This window comes from Protomyctophum bolini (genome assembly GCF_963924005.1).
Source record: "Protomyctophum bolini genome assembly, chromosome: 16".
Classification (NCBI taxonomy): Eukaryota; Metazoa; Chordata; class Actinopteri; order Myctophiformes; family Myctophidae; genus Protomyctophum; species Protomyctophum bolini.
In genome coordinates, this window is record NC_137877.1 from 16,114,994 (window position 1) to 16,135,855 (window position 20,862).

General features: G+C 40.8%; 1 protein-coding gene across 1 annotated transcript; it reads left to right on the forward strand.

Moving 5' to 3' along the window:
• Positions 1–535: 535 nt before the first annotated feature.
• Positions 536–11,580, forward strand: LOC308330736 (receptor activity-modifying protein 1-like). The gene is made up of 4 exons (XM_080785723.1): positions 536–658; positions 3,168–3,224; positions 4,676–4,814; positions 10,921–11,580. Exons 2-4 carry the CDS (start codon positions 3,185–3,187, stop codon positions 11,195–11,197), a joined length of 456 nt encoding a protein of 151 aa, XP_080641849.1. The 5' UTR covers positions 536–658; positions 3,168–3,184; the 3' UTR covers positions 11,198–11,580.
• The last annotated feature ends 9,282 nt before the right edge of the window (positions 11,581–20,862 follow it).

Here is a 20,862-nt window from a genome sequence, read left to right on the forward strand (position 1 = left end):
TCTCCCAAAAACTGCAGGTGGGGCAGATTAATAGCTCCTGCTTTTGGCTGGTTGGCTGCCTGGCCACCAATCCATTCTTATGTACCGTCTACTAAAATGTACAATTGAATTTTGTCTCCCTCTCTTAGTTACAACCCACCCTCACTCCGTACAAGCCCCTTCTTCAACTCCCAGACACAAGCACTGGCCTTGTTTGGAGGGGCCTCTTATGGTTCACTGGGAAGTTGTGTGCGTGTGCGTGTGGGTGTGCATGCGTGCGTGCGTGCGTGTGTGTGTGTGTGTGTGTGTGTGTGTGTGTGTGTGTGTGTGTGTGTGTGCGCGTGCGCGTGCGTGTGTGTGGGGGGGTCATCTGTTTAGGGCAGCAACATGGGAACGGCCGAGGCTCAGCCTGGGAAAGGAAGCAGCCTGTCTGCGTTGCGTAAGTTAGTTAGTACTCCCATTTGCAGTGATAAGACCTCAGAACGCATCACTCGAGGGGGGGGGGGGCTTCTCACGGAGAGTGGCTCCGGCTTGTCCGTTAGTCGACTGATACACTCCCAGTTCGAAACATCTCTTTAGCGCCGAAGGGTCCATTGAATGTTTGTTGTTATTTTTTCACCCCAGAGGAACCTATAAGGAGAAACAAAGATTCAAATACAAGAGACAACAGATTCCCAAGGTATGTGTCATGATGAGATATATTGTAATTGATCTTTTGACCTCGTCTGTGCAAGGATGCGGCTACTGTACTGTGCAATCTGTCAAGGCCACCCGTCTGATAGACACAGACCACAGTCACGACCTTTTCACACTTCCCCCCGCACGAGATGAAACAATGCGTCGTGTTTCGTGCTTCCTCGCTCGGTCGTTGGATTCTCCACGCATACCTGTGCAGTATAACTGACCGGCCAAATGAGGATTCCATGCCATTTACAGAACGACTTGTTTTGCGCACGCAGAGAGAGATTGCACGTCTGTCTCTTTATAAGGGAAGCCTCACACAATCCCTCTCTCAGCATTCCTTCTCAACATCTGTTTTCAGTGACTCCCTCCCAGGAGATAAATTCATTAATTTGTGGGAATGTTGCAGGAAGCAGGTGGTCATCAACTCTTTTTTACATTTATAGTTTCCGTGGTGCATGTTGCTCCTTGGACGCTGATTAAAATGTGAACTGTCATTCATGCATGTTAGTGGAAATTAAAGTATAAATATGAGTTGTACAGTTTGGTTCTGTTTGATTTAAAGCAATGTGGGAACCCATTCAGTATAAATAACAAGGGAAAACGTTTTTTGCCTACCTTCTTTTTTGTGTAAAAACAGGAACTTGGTTTGGCTCCTCCCCTTTTTAGTCCACTTCCTCCTGGGTGCTTCTGTGTTTATTCCGACTAACAACAACACGCCGAGAGAGAGAGAGAGAGAGAGAGAGAGGCTCGTTTCAATGATCGTTTCAGGATTTGATGGACTACTAGCGGATCCTGTGCCATTTCTTTGTGCCTGGGTCTAACAGCTCTCTCAAATAATATAACCTACTCCCACAGATCTCTCTAGACCTCACTGATCTCTGCTGTACACTGTGTTGTGCAAATGTTGATTAGATTAAACTGTACTGTATTTGAATTCATGCTGAGGGGAGATATTATTCACTAGTCCTGACACCACTGTGGGATATCATTTACTGCATGCATGTCTTCAAGGCATGTGTGTCACTGTCAAGTAAGTTCAACTGTCTGTGTGTGACAGCTACACCTGTATCACTTTCATTAATATGCAGGCTAATTAACATGTTCAAAATATTGCTCAATAACAGGGGGACAGACTAACACTTAGTCTGCTTTTTGCATATCACGTGTAATTGCCTAATTTCCAGCTCAGTGGCATTGTGGTTAGAGTGTCTGCCCTGATACTGGGAGATCGGGATTTAATCCCCAGTCATATACTAAAGACTATAAAAATGGGACTTGGCACTCAGCATCAAGGGTTGGATTGTGAGTGACATAGTATAGCGTCATGTCCAGGGGGTGTACTTGTACTGTACATCATGGCTGAGGGATGTACTTGTACTGTACATCAAGCTGCCAGCTGCCTCACGTTACAGAAACGAGATAGGCTCAGGCCTCGTGGCTCGGCAGGGCTTACTTAAGCAATTAAAACAATTCTACTGCGTAACCCGCGTTCCCCGCTATTTAATCCAATATTCTACGCTGCCTAGATTGTCTTATTACCTTTGGAGCATACACCGAAGTATTTGCAGCTTTGTTTGACAAAAATCTGTCTGATGGCTTGTTGTTGAAGAGAAAAACAGGCCGCCATTACAATGCGAGACAAGAACCGCCTCCACAGCATGTTGTAGTCCAAACAAACCCCTCATTCACTTGCATTGGGCTCATTTTCCCAGAAGCCCTAGCAGCCCAGAGGATGGCTTGATTTCCGGTTTTGTCATCATAACGTGACGCCCTCGTCACCAGGTCCACGACAAATCCGCTCTTTCGTTTTAATTATAAAAAAACTGTGTGAATTACTGTACATTTACACACCGCCGATGGAGGCAGCCATGCAAGGCCCCAACCTGCTCATCAAGAGCAATTAGGGGTTCAGTGTCTTGCTCAAGGACACTTCAACACTAACTCAATGGGTTAGTGGGTGGATTCCATGGTTTTGTGCAGTATAGTTTTCAATCCTTTTCATCAATGTATGTCCATTATGTATTTGTCATTTGAACCACGGACCACAATTTGATGAGATTTAGCCTCTCAGACCCAATAATTATTCTACATTCCCTTATTGTGTAGACTTCTTTGTAAATTAAGTAATGCAGATGTTTAACAATTTAAACTTTGACACTCTCAAGAGTTAAAGATCTATATTTGGTTACAAACTCTCCATCATTTAGCTGGGGACCACCTGGAACCTCCCCAAGGACCACTGGTGGTCCCCGGACCACTGGTCGAGAACCTCTAATTTAGGCTACATTCCCGACCTGGTTTGTGTTCCCAGTCTGGCTCTGCAAGACATTAATGACAAATAGTTACACACAACACTAAAACAATGCCATGACGTGCCACGCAGGGAGGTCTATCTCCTGGTGCAGATTTGCCCCTTTCTAGTTCTACACTATCATGACAGAATGTCGGCAGCTGATTTATTAAGGTCATGATTTTTAATGCATGTATTCTTTTTGTCTTGACAGCTGGTAAACAAGTTGTCATGGCTACCATGGTGGTGTCATTCATCTTGATCTGGGCAGGTAGGCAAAATGTTTATTCATTTAATTATTATTGTTTTGTGGCTACAAAGAGCAGTTATGGAAGAATTTTAGGGAATTTATTAAGGACAATACTTTAAGGAGAACTTTGTTTTTGTTTTTTAAACAAGGATCATGTTTTACGTTGTTATTAGAGGAAGTAAAAGATGAGTGTTTTTTCATTTGCTGGGTCACTCGAACATGCTAAATCCGTTTTTTTCCCCAAATTTTACGGCAATTTCTTTATTAGTATTTACTACTATAGAGCGGTGCCCGTGTTGTGATGTCATAACAGGTCAGATATATGGAGACATAGGGGTGATCAGGTCCAGAACCTGGGAAGAAGCTTTTGTGCTAGTTCTGGACAACCAGAAATCCATGCCCCACCCAGTTATTATGTACTGTATGTGTCCCTTATATACCCATATGGAGTTCTTTGTCAAGCATGCCAAATAAGGCTTTTGTGCTGGTTCTGGACAACCGGAAATGCCACTAAAGGCCTCTGCCCGGTTTCTGGACAGGGCCCCTACCCATGCTCCATATGGAGCTGGCCTGTTCTGACATCACAACATCCATATTTGCACATGCCTGACACAGAACTCCATATAGGAATTAATGGGCATGAGACAGATACAGAAATATCCATACAGTATATGGGCATAGAAGGGACACAGACAGGTGGGTGGAACGGGTACTCTTACACGGGTAGTCGGGTGGGGCATGGATCTCTAGCTTCCATCGTTATCGACTCCTTGCAGTACAACAACCTACCTCAAAATCATCACGTAAAGTAAAGAACTTGAGTAAAATGTACTTAGATACTTAGTTTACACCACTGGCAAAGGGCAATTCTCTTACAAATGATAGCTCTGTGCTTGGCACAACATCCTGTCTTCTTATGTGATGTAATAAAAACAGGAAATGGTCTCTAATGGCGTCTAATGGAAGAGGCTTGTAATATAATGGCTCCACTTCCTCTTTACCATAATGCTTTGTCATTTGTTCAAGCAGACATAATTTTGTGGGTAAAGGAACCAACATGCATATTACTTTATGTGCCCATTGTTTTTTATCAAGTATTTCACTGCAAGTTGTATACCGGGATAATTGCATACTAGAAATATAACTTTGAAGTGGACCTAGGTTTAACTTTAAGTTCTCCAGACCAGTGTGTATTTCGTCTCTGTCGGGTGTAAACCTCACAGAAATAAATAGCTAAATTAGCAAATCTACAAACTCGAAACTCGTCGACTTGATTTGCGCCACGTTTAGTGCTTGCGGTTACTTTTGATGCTTTTGTCTGACACTGTACTGTGATCAAGTCGGCCAGGGTGTTAATGTACGCAAAAAAATTACAGAAAGGTAGAATATGTACATAAGAGGTTTCTGCCCGACAGTAACGATTTCCTTACATTATGCAATTTCCCAATTTGTTGTTGTTTCTTTCTCCCCAGGGCTGGCCGAGGCCCTTGTCCCCACATGTGACCAGGACTCATTTGAGAGCTTTGTCCGTGGCTTCTGTTTACCACAATTCAATAAGAGCATGGAGAGCAGTGGTTACCAGGACAGCTGCCCCTGGCCGGACATCAAAAGGTGAATAGAAACATAACCACTTTTGGCTGCTGGCGTCCCTATATTATTATTGTCTTCATACATTTTAAGAAATCTAGGTCTAGGCGGGGTTCAAATCCACTGCGGTGTATCCACAAAGCATCTATACGAGCACAATTTGGCTTCTGGATCTTTGTCATTTGTGTGTGAGAGCACCGCAGACCAATGCTGGAATAATATGTGCTGCTTCATTACGTTCACGTTGCTTCAGTTTTATAGCTTCTGGGTGTGTGTGTGTGTGTGTGTGTGTGTGTGTGTGTGTGTGTGTGTGTGTGTGTGTGTGTGCGTGTGTGCGTGTGTGCGTGCGTGCATGCATGCGGGTGGGTGCGTGCGTGCATGTGTTGTTTCTGTCCACAGTCCACATCCTCCCCTCACATCTCAAGTCAACAGCCATCCCTGAGCTCAGCAGTGACTGAGAACACAGGGGGAGGGCTGTGTGTCATGGTGTACTCCGTATTTCTTCTTTTTTTAAACTTTTTTTTATAGCCGTTTCAGTGAAGATATATACACCCTTTAGTCATGGGGATAGTCAGACATTTTTCCTGTCTCGCGGCTAAGCTTGGCGTTAGTCAAAGCCCTGGGCTAATTAGTCATCTTGTAATGAAAAAGTTCAACAGCGTTGCTTCTGGGCTCGGGCTTCCAGACATCGCTTGTTTGCTCAGACTTCACCGCTCACTGCGCTACCTACAGTGGAGTAGCTCTTTAATTATGGCTGTAATAATCCATATATAACTGTTGACACTGTGTGGGCCCGGGGTCCTACGGAGTGCCAATGGCTTGTGAGGGTGGGGGTGTCTATCAACACACTTAAGTGCGAGTTACACTTTGACATGTGAGGAATCACTTTGCTCTGCTGCAGTGCACGGCAGTGCATGTTGTGCATGTGACATTTATTAGTTGTCTTTTTTTAAATATGAGGGAGCCTGCTTGGGCAGTTCATCGTCTCACTGAAACAAAAGTATTAGTGTTCTGCCCCCAGTGCAGAGTTTATTTTCTATGACACCTTGTGGTGCAATGTTGCATTGCGTACGTTTGCGCGTCTTACTTGTTGTATGTTTATTGTTTATGTTTTATGTTCACAGTTTTACAAAATCGATGTTGGCTCCTTTAACTAAAAGGCCTATCTACACTCCGGTCTCCTGGGTCTTTATTTGTCAAGGGCTCTCATCATGTTAGCTATCTGCTAAGCTGACCGTCATAAATGCAAGAGCAGAATAAGTAGAACTGGGGAAATTCACCAAAAACGTCACAAAAACCAATATTTATCCGACTTTGACGATTGACTCCGCCGGTCATGAAAATATTTGCTTAGGATTGCAACAAAAAACAAAAAACATCTCCCTGAATTCAAGGCTTCATGAAGTGTGTAATTGATAGAAAATAAGTCCTGCATGCCAAGGACGCGTTAAGTGAGTTTTATAGCAGAGAGGCCCACACTGCCATGGACAAGTTGGCAAGTTTTAGCTGTTTTAGCTTTTTACACTAGATGGCGCTCTTACTTATGATCCACAGTTAAACTTCTAGTGAAGCGAGGCACAAGGACAACGTATGGCCGCAAAAATACCCTTCCATCCACGTCCTTGTGATAGTTTGTTTTTCTTCCTCATATCTCTCTTCCTGGATCGTTCTACTTTTGCTGCTACCGCCATTGCATTTTCAACGGCTAGCCTTTGAACACATGAACGGATTTACAAGCCGATCTTACAAGCGATCATGACTCTCTTATTATAAACGGTCCGGGGTGCGATAGTAGTGAAGATTCTGTGACTTACTTAACTTTAGTACATTTTGACCTTTTTGCCAATTATTTTATGGTCTGCATTGCTATTATTAGGCAGCCATGCAAGGCACCAACCTGCTCATCGGGAGCATGAAGTAAGCATTTCAGTGTCTTGCTCAAGACCACGTCACCACAAAGCCAGGTGGTGACATTGCAGGGATCAAAGCGGGAACCTTCCGGTTTCCCAGACAGCCGCCACTCTATACCTTGTGAACCCAGTGTCGTCCCTGCAGCTATCCCACGCTCACAGTCGTTCCTCTGGCTGTTAGCATTATGCAACCGTCAAACAAATCACATCTTTTATAGTCGTGCTGCAGTCGTCTGACAACGGAAACAGAAGAATATATGTCAATGGCAACACCTGTATCATGTTATACACTATATTGAATTACATACAGAACTGCAGGCGACAGATAGTTGGCTTCCTAACATTGCTGGCAATGTTGAGAAAAGGTCTACGCCAGTGGTGGAACCGGAACGTGACTAAATACATTTACTCAAGTACTGTACTAAATTAAAGGACCCCTTAGCTGAGAGAGAGATAAGTAGGGACGCCCTACTACAGTCATATTGTATAAGATTATGTTGCAGATAAAACTTTTTCCATAGATTTCATAGACAGCTCAATCATCAGTGTTTTGTAAATTAATGTTTTAAGACTAGTTTTTTGTTGACTTATCTTTATGTTGGATTCATGTTAATAATGTGTATTTATAGCAGACCTTTAACCATTTAAACCATTTTAAACCCTCAATACTACTTGACCTTTGGTCTGCTCTTTTTCCCCTCTATACCGATACTCTTTGCCGAAAATAGCCGATCTAGATCTATGGAATAGATCTATTTTCGGCTAATTGTTCCCTTAGAATAGGGATGCAAGGGTTCAAGTGGTTAGTGTAAAATAAAGAATAGAAGGTTCCAATCACACAAAGATTTTGCGTCCCCCCTGTATTAACTCTGAGGACCCCTTAGGGGTCCCAGACCCCTGTTGAAGACCCATGACCGATACGGTATTAACACCCCACGATATGACTACTCACGCCACTGCTGCTGCAAATCATTGGTTCTCAAAGTGGGGTCCTTGAGAGGATGTGTGTCCCCTGGCACAACACATCTTTATGTGTCCCGCAGTCAGCCAAATACATTGACATGAAAAGGTTTGAGAACCACAGCTGTGAATATTCCTTCCTGAGCGGTGATGGAAGAAGTACATTTCACACTAAAAAGAGTACAGTAGTAGAGCAGACTTATTTTTATTCTTATTCTTATCAATTACAATTGATACAATTACTATTATACCGTTATGTTTACATTCTTAAGCCAATAATTTGATTACTGGGTGGCTGCTCAGTAGGAGACTCAGTTGAGACTCCTACCGGAGACTCCGCCTGTCATCACATTATTGGCTTAGGAATGTCACATAAACAAAGAAATATCCTTGAATTACAAGGCTTCATGCAGGGTGTGTAAATGATAGAAAATAAGTAATTTTTGGGGACAACTACGCCTATAGTTCTAGTAAAAATGACTAGTAAAATCTAGTAAAAATATCAATACCCTATGGTCTGTTACAATTAAGTACAAGTTTGGAATTCAAAATGTGTTGTAATATCAAAATCCATTGAACATAGCAGATCTACAAGCTCATGACATGTCGCAGAAAAGCATCGCGTTGTGAGCTTATACGTAGCTCAGCTATTTTCAAATTGCCAAAGAATTTATATGTCTGAATTGGTTTTGAAACAAAGTAACGTTTTCAAATAATTATAGTGAAGTAAAAGTACAATAATTGTCGTTGATATATACAGTAGAAGTAAGATTATTGAAAATTGGAAGTAGGTCTACTCCAGTAAAGTAAAAATAAGAAATACCTAAAAATTGAACTCAAGTACAGTATTTGAGTAAATGTACTTAGTTACTTTCCACCACTGTTCTTGAGTCAACCTCCTTGCGGGGGAAGTAAGCTAGACACCACAACAGGTGTTCATGACTGATCAAACCACAACACATTTTTCTGAATGGGCTATTTGAAGTCACACACAGCACACTTGTTTTGAGAAACCTAATGTATAATTTTCCTCTTTAATTACGCAAACATTAATGTGAACCAAACATGGTGCCTGGCTTTTCAATTAGTCATTTGTGAAGAAACGCATTCTTTCTGAATGTTATGGTGGGAAACTAATTATTAGGCTACGTTAGCTAAAGGAAGTGGAGATGTCTGCTCTGGACACATTTCCATATGCTAGTTTAGGCCTACTGTACAATATGATACAATATATATATATATATATATATATATATACATATATATATTAGCAGGCTGCAGGACACAATGGAAATTGGTGGGATTTATTGCGACTGTAGATCGCATTAACTATGAAAACCTGCATATCCCACGTCCGTCCATCCGTCCATTAATTAGTCACCCACGCCTCTATATATGGTCACGCCTCGTGACATCACGTCTCCATATAATGGTCACACGTCGTGACATCATGCCTCCATATATGGTCACGCCTCGTGACAGATCACGCCACCATATATGGCCATCTCCATATGTGAAGATCACAACACTGACCTAATCTAACCCTGGATAACCATACATGGAGAAGACTGGATCATCACCTAGATCTGCTATATATGGAGCTGACCTGTGCTGACATTCCATATGTTGATCATAACCCACCCGTCCTTTCTGTTCTGACATTCCATATGTTGATCTGACCTCATCAAACCCTGTACACTCAAGACACGCTCTATATGGCCAGTACAGAATTAATTCCATATGTTGATCTGACCCCCCCCCCCCCCATGCCAAAGCGCCAGTGCTCGCCCAGCAGGCTGCCGTCACCCAGGTGGATGCGTGCATTCTCGCCCCCCAGGGTGTCTTACTGATTTTGATCCCTCAGAGTACCAAAGTCCTGACGTCACTCGTCCATCCCCTGGATCACGGGGGTAATTTCTCCATGGAGAATAACATTGGGTCATCTTAGAATCATCTCATATGAATTGTGGTCCAAAAATAAACAAATTGTCCCATTGATATTGACAGGGAGGTCGTCTACGATAGTCACACTCTTGAATCTTATTTGATACAGTGTGCTTCTGTTGAAAATGTAATTAATGCAGCAGCGTCGCTGTCCAGTTGATGCTTCATAGTTCATACAGTATCAATATGAGTCAAACACGCCGGGCTCATTTGTTTAGTTTTCTAACACAGTTCTTATACGTGACATTAAACACGTATGGGAAGTCAGAATGGGGGATGCGTAAATTACTTCAGACCGAGTGTTCCCAATAAGAAATGCAGGCTTTCAACATCTTAAACCCGTCTTTGTTTTAGTTTTTTTGAGTTGCGAAAGCACATTATTTATTATTCATGTTAAGCAGGCACCGTTCTCATGTACTTTTGTTTGATGGTAGGCATAAGAATAGAGTAGTCAGATAGCGTTTTCTATTGTCACCAGTCAGATAGTCAGTATTGGGAGGGGGTTTAGTATAGGGTGCAGTGTTAGGGTATTTTGTTACTTTCTTTCCTTTATGGTCCTGCTCAGCCTGCTCACATTGTTCACGTGTGTTACACTATTTTGTTTCACTCTGTATGCCATCTAAAGCTAGAAGGAATAAAACAACTTTTGGCATATACCATCTTGCCTTTCTTTCCCCATAACGGTCCTAGACTCAATGAGTCGTAACAGTCCAAAATGATGAGAAACAAAATTTCAAAAAACATGGGCTATAACCCATCGTTTTTTTCATTTTTTCATTTTTTTCAAATCCTCAAAAATGATGAAAAACGGCGTGCTATAGTATGCCGTACGATATGGGCTATAGCCCATGGTCCATGTTACGGATGTCGGGGCGCGGGTCTGCTATATGTCTGTTTGTCTGTGCGCGCGCCCTGTGTTGTCGTCCCTGCAGATCCGTCCGTGCGCAGCCATTGGTGGGGAGCGTTCCCTATGCTCCACCATTGGCCGCCTACTCCCAATCCTGCGCGTCCAACCAGCGCTTCCACCCTGTCCCACCTGATGAGATAAAGTCCCACTGAAGACTGCGATCCAGGCCGCTGTCAGATTGTCTTGTTTGTCGCTAGAGTAGGGAAGTGACAGCGCGCCCTCCGTGCAGGGAAGAGTGTCCCAATCTGTATCAGTGTATATATATATGTATTGAAACCTCCTAAGAGAGAACTGTTACGCAAAGTGCTTTCATATCAAACTGTGAATCACGAGCAGGTAGTATTTTCCCTATATTAGTCTTTCACTGTATCACCTACCATCACTCACCCAGCCTTCTTTCCCTCCTCAGCCACTACCACGCGCTGAAGAACTGCGTGGACCTGTACGCCAACCTGACCGCCACAGCGTGCCGTGGGTGGAAGCAGGGCTCGCTGGTGGACGGCTTCTTCCTGGAGGTCCACCAGACCTACTTCTTCCACTGCGGCAGCCAGATGATCCAGGACCCGCCGCTCGCCACCGCCATCTTTCTCATAGCGCCGGGGATCATCGTGACTCTGTTCCTGCCGCTGTGCGTCCACCATCTCACTACCTGGAATACTGAGATGCCCGGAAACTTCCCACACTGACTAACTAACAGCCATTTTCCCCAACCTGTGGGCCCCCAAAAATTATTGCGCTCATAGCGCAAAGTAATTTGCAGTAGTCTGCAACATTGTAATGTGATGATGGCTGCCTTCATACATTATTTAAAGGGAAAAAAGTTACTTACCCAGAAATAATAATCATCTATTTTGGGAGAGATTATTATGCTTTTATTGTTAATAGCTCTGTGGATATACAGCAGGGATACTCAAATAGATTTACCTGTGGGCCACATTACAAAAATGGCAAGGGGCCAGGGGCCAGTAGATAAAATTACGACATTAATGATACTTGATAACTTCTCTCTTTCAATTGCTTTATTTTCGCAAAATGTATCAAAGTACAATGTGCATGCACACAATATGTAAATAAATAAATGTGTTACATTTTCTTGCATAAACACAAAGAGCTGTTTCCATAACTGCACAAATTATTGCACATAACATGAGTAGGGTTGGGATTCGGAACCGGGTCCATTTCAGACCCGGTTCCGACATTGCGGATCCGGATCCATCGTTTTCGTATTAACGGTTCCCCAAACGGTTCTCATCAGTCGTCATTTAGCTCCGCTGTGTCTGTGCATGCATGCAAGCAGAGCCTGTGGTGACGTCACCCCACCTACATGAGAGAGTGGGGTCGGGGAGGATACGCCCACTGTTCTGTGCATTCAGCGACCGCTCACCGCCGCGGAGCGAGTGGGACAGTATGTCGAAGAGATCTCCATAGTGTGGTTAACAGAGAGGGAAATGACTGAGGCTGAGCACGCAACGTGCAATAAATGCGATGCTATAGTTCCCTGCAAAGGTTGTTGCAACTTGTAGGCTACCAGTTGCACCACGTCCACGAGTTCTCAAAATCAATATGTCTACACGAGTCCACAACTCACGAGAATAATCTACAGTAGGCACATCGCGTTTGAGAGCCATGCGGAAAGCCGTGCCTGCACTCCCCGCAGCTCCACCACAGCCGGCGGGGGACGAGGATGATGCAAGGCTCGTTCACTTTCCCCAGGATAGTAACGTAATAGAAAATAAAAACTACTACACTTCTACAGAGCTTTTCATTAGGCGTGTTGTAGCCTACAACTGTTGTTAATGGTGTTAATTTAGACCGCCAATGACTCGACGTCCTTCTGTCTGATATTATATGAATCACGTTAAATATCACTATCAATGCTTTTGATTTGTCTCTAAATTAATCGCGTGACTGTTGAGCCCAGCGTTTAGGTGCATATACCTCCATAGATTGATTACTTTATAAAGAGTTTGCAGAAAAAAGCACAGGAACGTAGCCTACAGTTCAATACAAGGTCTGCTAAAAGGATTTTATAATCCAAGAAAGCACTATTTGTTTCCATTAGGGTAAGGGGTCCTTCATATTAAATTAATCTGAACATCTGAGTATATTTACTATACAGTACAAATTGCAATATACAGTACAAATTGCAACAATGATATTGTTGTGGTGGCTAGCTGGTGGTGAAATTAAAATAATAGTGCCACCTCATAATTGTAAAGAGCATTTTCAATAATTGAATTAATTAATTAATGCCTAATTGTCCATGAGTAGCTGTCTGTCTGCCTGTCTATGAGTAGCTGTCTGCCTTCCTGCCTGTCCAATTGTCCATGAGTAGCTGTCTGTCTGTCTATGAGTAGCTGTCTGCCTGCCTGCCCAATTGTCTATGAGTAGCTGTCTGTCTGTCTATGAGTAGCTGTCTGCCTTCCTGCCTGTCCAATTGTCCATGAGTAGCTGTCTGTCTGTCTATGAGTAGCTGTCTGCCTTCCTGCCTGTCCAATTGTCCATGAGTAGCTGTCTGCCTGCCTGTCCAATTCTCCATGAGTAGCTGTCTGTCTGCCTGTCAATGAGTAGCTGTCTGACTGCCTGCCTGTCCAATTCTCCATGAGTAGTTGTCTGTCTGTCTGCCTGTCTATGAGTAGCTGTCTGCCTGCCTGCCAGCCAGCAAGTTGGTTAACAGAAAATAAATTGTTATGGCTGAGTAAAATAAAATACAATAAACACAATTTGCCTGAAAATAGATTACCCAGCTATGACCTTTTTCATGAAAAAAAATGAGTAGTGATATGGCTGACTGAGTAAAATAAAACAATCTACCTGAAAATAGATAGCTATAAGTGAAGCGCAAAAATGGGTTATAGCCCATGTTTTTTGAAATTTAAAAAAAAAAGGTTAGCCTCGTTTCTCATCATTTTGGACCGTGGGCTATAGCCCATATCGTACGGCATACTATAGCGCGCAGTTTTTCATCATTTTTGAAGATTTGAAAAAAATGACGAAATGACAAAAACGATGGGTTATAGCCCATGTTTTTTGAAATTTTGAAAAAAAAAGTTAGCCTCGTTTCTCATCATTTTGGACCGTGGGCTATAGCCCATATCGTACGGCATACTATAGCGCGCAGTTTTTCATCATTTTTGAAGATTTGAAAAAATGACAAAATGACAAAAACGATGGGTTATAGCCCATGTTTTTTGAAATTTTGAAAAAAAAAGTTAGCCTCGTTTCTCATCATTTTGGACCGTGGGCTATAGCCCATATCGTACGGCATACTATAGCGCGCAGTTTTTCATCATTTTTGAAGATTTGAAAAAAATGACGAAATGACAAAAACGATGGGTTATAGCCCATGTTTTTTGAAATTTTGAAAAAAAAAGTTAGCCTCGTTTCTCATCATTTTGGACCGTGGGCTATAGCCCATATCGTACGGCATACTATAGCGCGCCGTTTTTCATCATTTTTGAAGATTTGAAAAAAATGACGAAATGACAAAAACGATGGGTTATAGCCCATGTTTTTTGAAATTTTGAAAAAAAAAGTTAGCCTCGTTTCTCATCATTTTGGACCGTGGGCTATAGCCCATATCGTACGGCATACTATAGCGCGCCGTTTTTCATCATTTTTGAAGACTTGAAAAAAATGACGAAATGACAAAAACGATGGGTTATAGCCCATGTTTTTTGAAATTTTGAAAAAAAAGTTAGCCTCGTTTCCCATCATTTTGGACCGTGGGCTATAGCCCATATCGTACGGCATACTATAGCGCGCCGTTTTTCATCATTTTTGAAGATTTGAAAAAAATGACGAAATGACAAAAACGATGGGTTATAGCCCATGTTTTTTGAAATTTTGAAAAAAAAAGTTAGCCTCGTTTCTCATCATTTTGGACCGTGGGCTATAGCCCATATCGTACGGCATACTATAGCGCGCCGTTTTTCATCATTTTTGAGGATTTGAAAAAAATGACGAAATGACAAAAACGATGGGTTATAGCCCATGTTTTTTGAAATTTTGAAAAATAAAGTTAGCCTCGTTTCTCATCATTTTGGACCGTGGGCTATAGCCCATATCGTACGGCATACTATAGCGCGCCGTTTTTCATCATTTTTGAAGATTTGAAAAAAATGACGAAATGACAAAAACGATGGGTTATAGCCCATGTTTTTTGAAATTTTGAAAAAAAAGTTAGCCTCGTTTCTCATCATTTTGGACCGTGGGCTATAGCCCATATCGTACGGCATACTATAGCGCGCAGTTTTTCATCATTTTTGAAGATTTGAAAAAAATGACGAAATGACAAAAACGATGGGTTATAGCCCATGTTTTTTGAAATTTTGAAAAAAAAAGTTAGCCTCGTTTCTCATCATTTTGGACCGTGGGCTATAGCCCATATCGTACGGCATACTATAGCGCGCCGTTTTTCATCATTTTTGAAGATTTGAAAAAAATGACGAAATGACAAAAACGATGGGTTATAGCCCATGTTTTTTGAAATTTTGAAAAAAAAAAGTTAGCCTCGTTTCTCATCATTTTGGACCGTGGGCTATAGCCCATATCGTACGGCATACTATAGCGCGCCGTTTTTCATCATTTTTGAAGATTTGAAAAAAATGACGAAATGACAAAAACGATGGGTTATAGCCCATGTTTTTTGAAATTTTGAAAAAAAAAGTTAGCCTCGTTTCTCATCATTTTGGACCGTGGGCTATAGCCCATATCGTACGGCATACTATAGCGCGCCGTTTTTCATCATTTTTGAAGATTTGAAAAAAATGACGAAATGACAAAAACGATGGGTTATAGCCCATGTTTTTTGAAATTTTGAAAAAAAAAGTTAGCCTCGTTTCTCATCATTTTGGACCGTGGGCTATAGCCCATATCGTACGGCATACTATAGCGCGCCGTTTTTCATCATTTTTGAAGATTTGAAAAAAATGACGAAATGACAAAAACGATGGGTTATAGCCCATGTTTTTTGAAATTTTGAAAAAAAAGTTAGCCTCGTTTCTCATCATTTTGGACCGTGGGCTATAGCCCATATCGTACGGCATACTATAGCGCGCCGTTTTTCATCATTTTTGAAGATTTGAAAAAAATGACGAAATGACAAAAACGATGGGTTATAGCCCATGTTTTTTGAAATTTTGAAAAAAAAAGTTAGCCTCGTTTCTCATCATTTTGGACCGTGGGCTATAGCCCATATCGTACGGCATACTATAGCGCGCCGTTTTTCATCATTTTTGAGGATTTGAAAAAAATGACGAAATGACAAAAACGATGGGTTATAGCCCATGTTTTTTGAAATTTTGAAAAATAAAGTTAGCCTCGTTTCTCATCATTTTGTGGGCTATAGCCCATATCGTACGGCATACTATAGCGCGCCGTTTTTCATCATTTTTGAAGATTTGAAAAAAATGACGAAATGACAAAAACGATGGGTTATAGCCCATGTTTTTTGAAATTTTGAAAAAAAAAGTTAGCCTCGTTTCTCATCATTTTGGACCGTGGGCTATAGCCCATATCGTACGGCATACTATAGCGCGCCGTTTTTCATCATTTTTGAAGATTTGAAAAAAATGACGAAATGACAAAAACGATGGGTTATAGCCCATGTTTTTTGAAATTTGAAAAAAAAAGTTAGCCTCGTTTCTCATCATTTTGGACCGTGGGCTATAGCCCATATCGTACGGCATACTATAGCGCGCCGTTTTTCATCATTTTTGAAGATTTGAAAAAATGACGAAATGACAAAAACGATGGGTTATAGCCCATGTTTTTTGAAATTTTGAAAAAAAAAGTTAGCCTCGTTTCTCATCATTTTGGACCGTGGGCTATAGCCCATATCGTACGGCATACTATAGCGCGCCGTTTTTCATCATTTTTGAAGATTTGAAAAAAATGACGAAATGACAAAAACGATGGGTTATAGCCCATGTTTTTTGAAATTTTGAAAAAAAAGTTAGCCTCGTTTCTCATCATTTTGGACCGTGGGCTATAGCCCATATCGTACGGCATACTATAGCGCGCCGTTTTTCATCATTTTTGAAGATTTGAAAAAAATGACGAAATGACAAAAAACGATGGGTTATAGCCCATGTTTTTTGAAATTTTGAAAAAAAAGTTAGCCTCGTTTCTCATCATTTTGGACCGTGGGCTATAGCCCATATCGTACGGCATACTATAGCGCGCCGTTTTTCATCATTTTTGAGATTTGAAAAAAATGACGAAATGACAAAAACGATGGGTTATAGCCCATGTTTTTTGAAATTTTGAAAAATAAAAGTTAGCCTAACGTTTCTCATCATTTTGGACCGTGGGCTATAGCCCATATCGTACGGCATACTATAGCGCGCCGTTTTTCATCATTTTTGAAGATTTGAAAAAATGACGAAATGACAAAAACGATGGGTTATAGCCCATGTTTTTGAAATTTTGAAAAAAAAAGTTAGCCTCGTTTCTCATCATTTTGGACCGTGGGCTATAGCCCATATCGTACGGCATACTATAGCGCGCCGTTTTTCATCATTTTGAAGATTTGAAAAAAATGACGAAATGACAAAAACGATGGGTTATAGCCCATGTTTTTTGAAATTTTGAAAAAAAAGTTAGCCTCGTTTCTCATCATTTTGGACCGTTGGCTATAGCCCATATCGTACGGCATACTATAGCGCGCAGTTTTTCATCATTTTTGAAGATTTGAAAAAAATGACGAAATGACAAAAACGATGGGTTATAGCCCATGTTTTTTGAAATTTTGAAAAAAAAAGTTAGCCTCGTTTCTCATCATTTTGGACCGTGGGCTATAGCCCATATCGTACGGCATACTATAGCGCGCCGTTTTTCATCATTTTTGAAGATTTGAAAAAAATGACGAAATGACAAAAACGATGGGTTATAGCCCATGTTTTTTGAAATTTGAAAAATAAAGTTAGCCTCGTTTCTCATCATTTTGGACCGTGGGCTATAGCCCATATCGTACGGCATACTATAGCGCGCCGTTTTTCATCATTTTTGAGATTTGAAAAAAATGACGAAATGACAAAAACGATGGGTTATAGCCCATGTTTTTTGAAATTTTGAAAAAAAAGTTAGCCTCGTTTCTCATCATTTTGGACCGTGGGCTATAGCCCATATCGTACGGCATACTATAGCGCGCAGTTTTTCATCATTTTTGAAGATTTGAAAAAAAATGACGAAATGACAAAAACGATGGGTTATAGCCCATGTTTTTGAAATTTTGAAAAAAAAAGTTAGCCTCGTTTCTCATCATTTTGGACCGTGGGCTATAGCCCATATCGTACGGCATACTATAGCGCGCCGTTTTTCATCATTTTTGAAGATTTGAAAAAAATGACGAAATGACAAAAACGATGGGTTATAGCCCATGTTTTTTGAAATTTTGAAAAAAAAGTTAGCCTCGTTTCCCATCATTTGGACCGTGGGCTATAGCCCATATCGTACGGCATACTATAGCGCGCCGTTTTTCATCATTTTTGAAGATTTGAAAAAAATGACGAAATGACAAAAACGATGGGTTATAGCCCATGTTTTTTGAAATTTTGAAAAAAAAAGTTAGCCTCGTTTTCTCATCATTTTGGACCGTGGGCTATAGCCCATATCGTACGGCATACTATAGCGCGCCGTTTTTCATCATTTTTGAGGATTTGAAAAAAATGACGAAATGACAAAAACGATGGGTTATAGCCCATGTTTTTTGAAATTTTGAAAATAAAGTTAGCCTCGTTTCTCATCATTTTGGACCGTGGGCTATAGCCCCATATCGTACGGCATACTATAGCGCGCCGTTTTTTCATCATTTTTGAAGATTTGAAAAAAATGACGAAATGACAAAAACGATGGGTTATAGCCATGTTTTTTGAATTTTGAAAAAAAAAGTTAGCCTCGTTTCTCATCATTTTGGACCGTGGGCTATAGCCCATATCGTACGGCATACTATAGCGCGCAGTTTTTCATCATTTTTGAAGATTTGAAAAAAATGACGAAATGACAAAAACGATGGGTTATAGCCCATGTTTTTTGAAATTTTGAAAAAAAAAGTTAGCCTCGTTTCTCATCATTTTGGACCGTGGGGCTATAGCCCATATCGTACGGCATACTATAGCGCGCCGTTTTTCATCATTTTTGAAGATTTGAAAAAATGACGAAATGACAAAAACGATGGGTTATAGCCCATGTTTTTTGAAATTTTGAAAAAAAAGTTAGCCTCGTTTCTCATCATTTTGGACCGTGGGCTATAGCCCATATCGTACGGCATACTATAGCGCGCCGTTTTTCATCATTTTTGAAGATTTGAAAAAAATGACGAAATGACAAAAACGATGGGTTATAGCCCATGTTTTTTGAAATTTGAAAAAAAAGTTAGCCTCGTTTCTCATCATTTTGGACCGTGGGCTATAGCCCATATCGTACGGCATACTATAGCGCGCCGTTTTTCATCATTTTTGAAGATTTGAAAAAAATGACGAAATGACAAAAACGATGGGTTATAGCCCATGTTTTTTGAAATTTTGAAAAAAAAAGTTAGCCTCGTTTCTCATCATTTTGGACCGTGGGGCTATAGCCCATATCGTACGGCATACTATAGCGCGCCGTTTTTCATCATTTTTGAAGATTTGAAAAAATGACGAAATGACAAAAACGATGGGTTATAGCCCATGTTTTTTGAAATTTTGAAAAAAAAAAAGTTAGCCTCGTTTCTCATCATTTTGGACCGTGGGCTATAGCCCATATCGTACGGCATACTATAGCGCGCCGTTTTTCATCATTTTGAAGATTTGAAAAAAATGACGAAATGACAAAAACGATGGGTTATAGCCCATGTTTTTTGAAATTTTGAAAAAAAAGTTAGCCTCGTTTCTCATCATTTTGGACCGTGGGCTATAGCCCATATCGTACGGCATACTATAGCGCGCCGTTTTCATCATTTTTGAAGATTTGAAAAAAATGACGAAATGACAAAAACGATGGGTTATAGCCCATGTTTTTGAAATTTTGAAAAAAAAAGTTAGCCTCGTTTCTCATCATTTTGGACCGTGGGCTATAGCCCATATCGTACGGCATACTATAGCGCGCCGTTTTTCATCATTTTGAGATTTGAAAAAATGACGAAATGACAAAAACGATGGGTTATAGCCCATGTTTTTTGAAATTTTGAAAAAAAAGTTAGCCTCGTTTCTCATCATTTTGGACCGTGGGCTATAGCCCATATCGTACGGCATACTATAGCGCGCCGTTTTTCATCATTTTTGAAGATTTGAAAAAAATGACGAAATGACAAAAACGATGGGTTATAGCCCATGTTTTTTGAAATTTTGAAAAAAAAGTTAGCCTCGTTTCTCATCATTTTGGACCGTGGGCTATAGCCCATATCGTACGGCATACTATAGCGCGCCGTTTTTCATCATTTTTGAAGATTTGAAAAAAATGACGAAATGACAAAAACGATGGGTTATAGCCCATGTTTTTTGAAATTTTGAAAAAAAAAGTTAGCCTCGTTTCTCATCATTTGGACCGTGGGCTATAGCCCATATCGTACGGCATACTATAGCGCGCCGTTTTTCATCATTTTTGAAGATTTGAAAAAAATGACGAAATGACAAAAACGATGGGTTATAGCCCATCGTTTTTTGAAATTTTGAAAAAAAAAGTTAGCCTCGTTTCTCATCATTTTGGACCGTGGGCTATAGCCCATATCGTACGGCATACTATAGCGACGCCGTTTTTCATCATTTTTGAAGATTTGAAAAAATGACGAAATGACAAAAACGATGGGTTATAGCCCATGTTTTTTGAAATTTTGAAAAAAAAGTTAGCCTCGTTTCCTCATCATTTTGGACCGTGGGCTATAGCCCATATCGTACGGCATACTATAGCGCGCCGTTTTTCATCATTTTTGAAGATTTGAAAAAAATGACGAAATGACAAAAACGATGGGTTATAGCCCATGTTTTTGAAATTTGAAAAAAAAGTTAGCCTCGTTTCTCATCATTTTGGACCGTGGGCTATAGCCCATATCGTACGGCATACTATAGCGCGCCGTTTTTCATCATTTTTGAGATTTGAAAAAAATGACGAAATGACAAAAACGATGGGTTATAGCCCATGTTTTTGAAATTTTGAAAAAAAAGTTAGCCTCGTTTCTCATCATTTTGGACCGTGGGCTATAGCCCATATCGTACGGCATACTATAGCGCGCCGTTTTTCATCATTTTTGAAGATTTGAAAAAAATGACGAAATGACAAAAACGATGGGTTATAGCCCATGTTTTTTGAAATTTTGAAAAAAAAGTTAGCCTCGTTTCTCATCATTTTGGACCGTGGGGCTATAGCCCAT

Bases quoted from the DNA above. Each gene is read 5' to 3' on its own strand.
- LOC308330736 (XM_080785723.1), top strand. From the start codon at position 3,185: ATGGCTACCATGGTGGTGTCATTCATCTTGATCTGGGCAG. The intron at 3,225-4,675 runs GTAGGCAAAATG...CTTTCTCCCCAG, and splicing joins ATTCATCTTGATCTGGGCAG to GGCTGGCCGAGGCCCTTGTC. The intron at 4,815-10,920 runs GTGAATAGAAAC...TTCCCTCCTCAG, and splicing joins CCCTGGCCGGACATCAAAAG to CCACTACCACGCGCTGAAGA.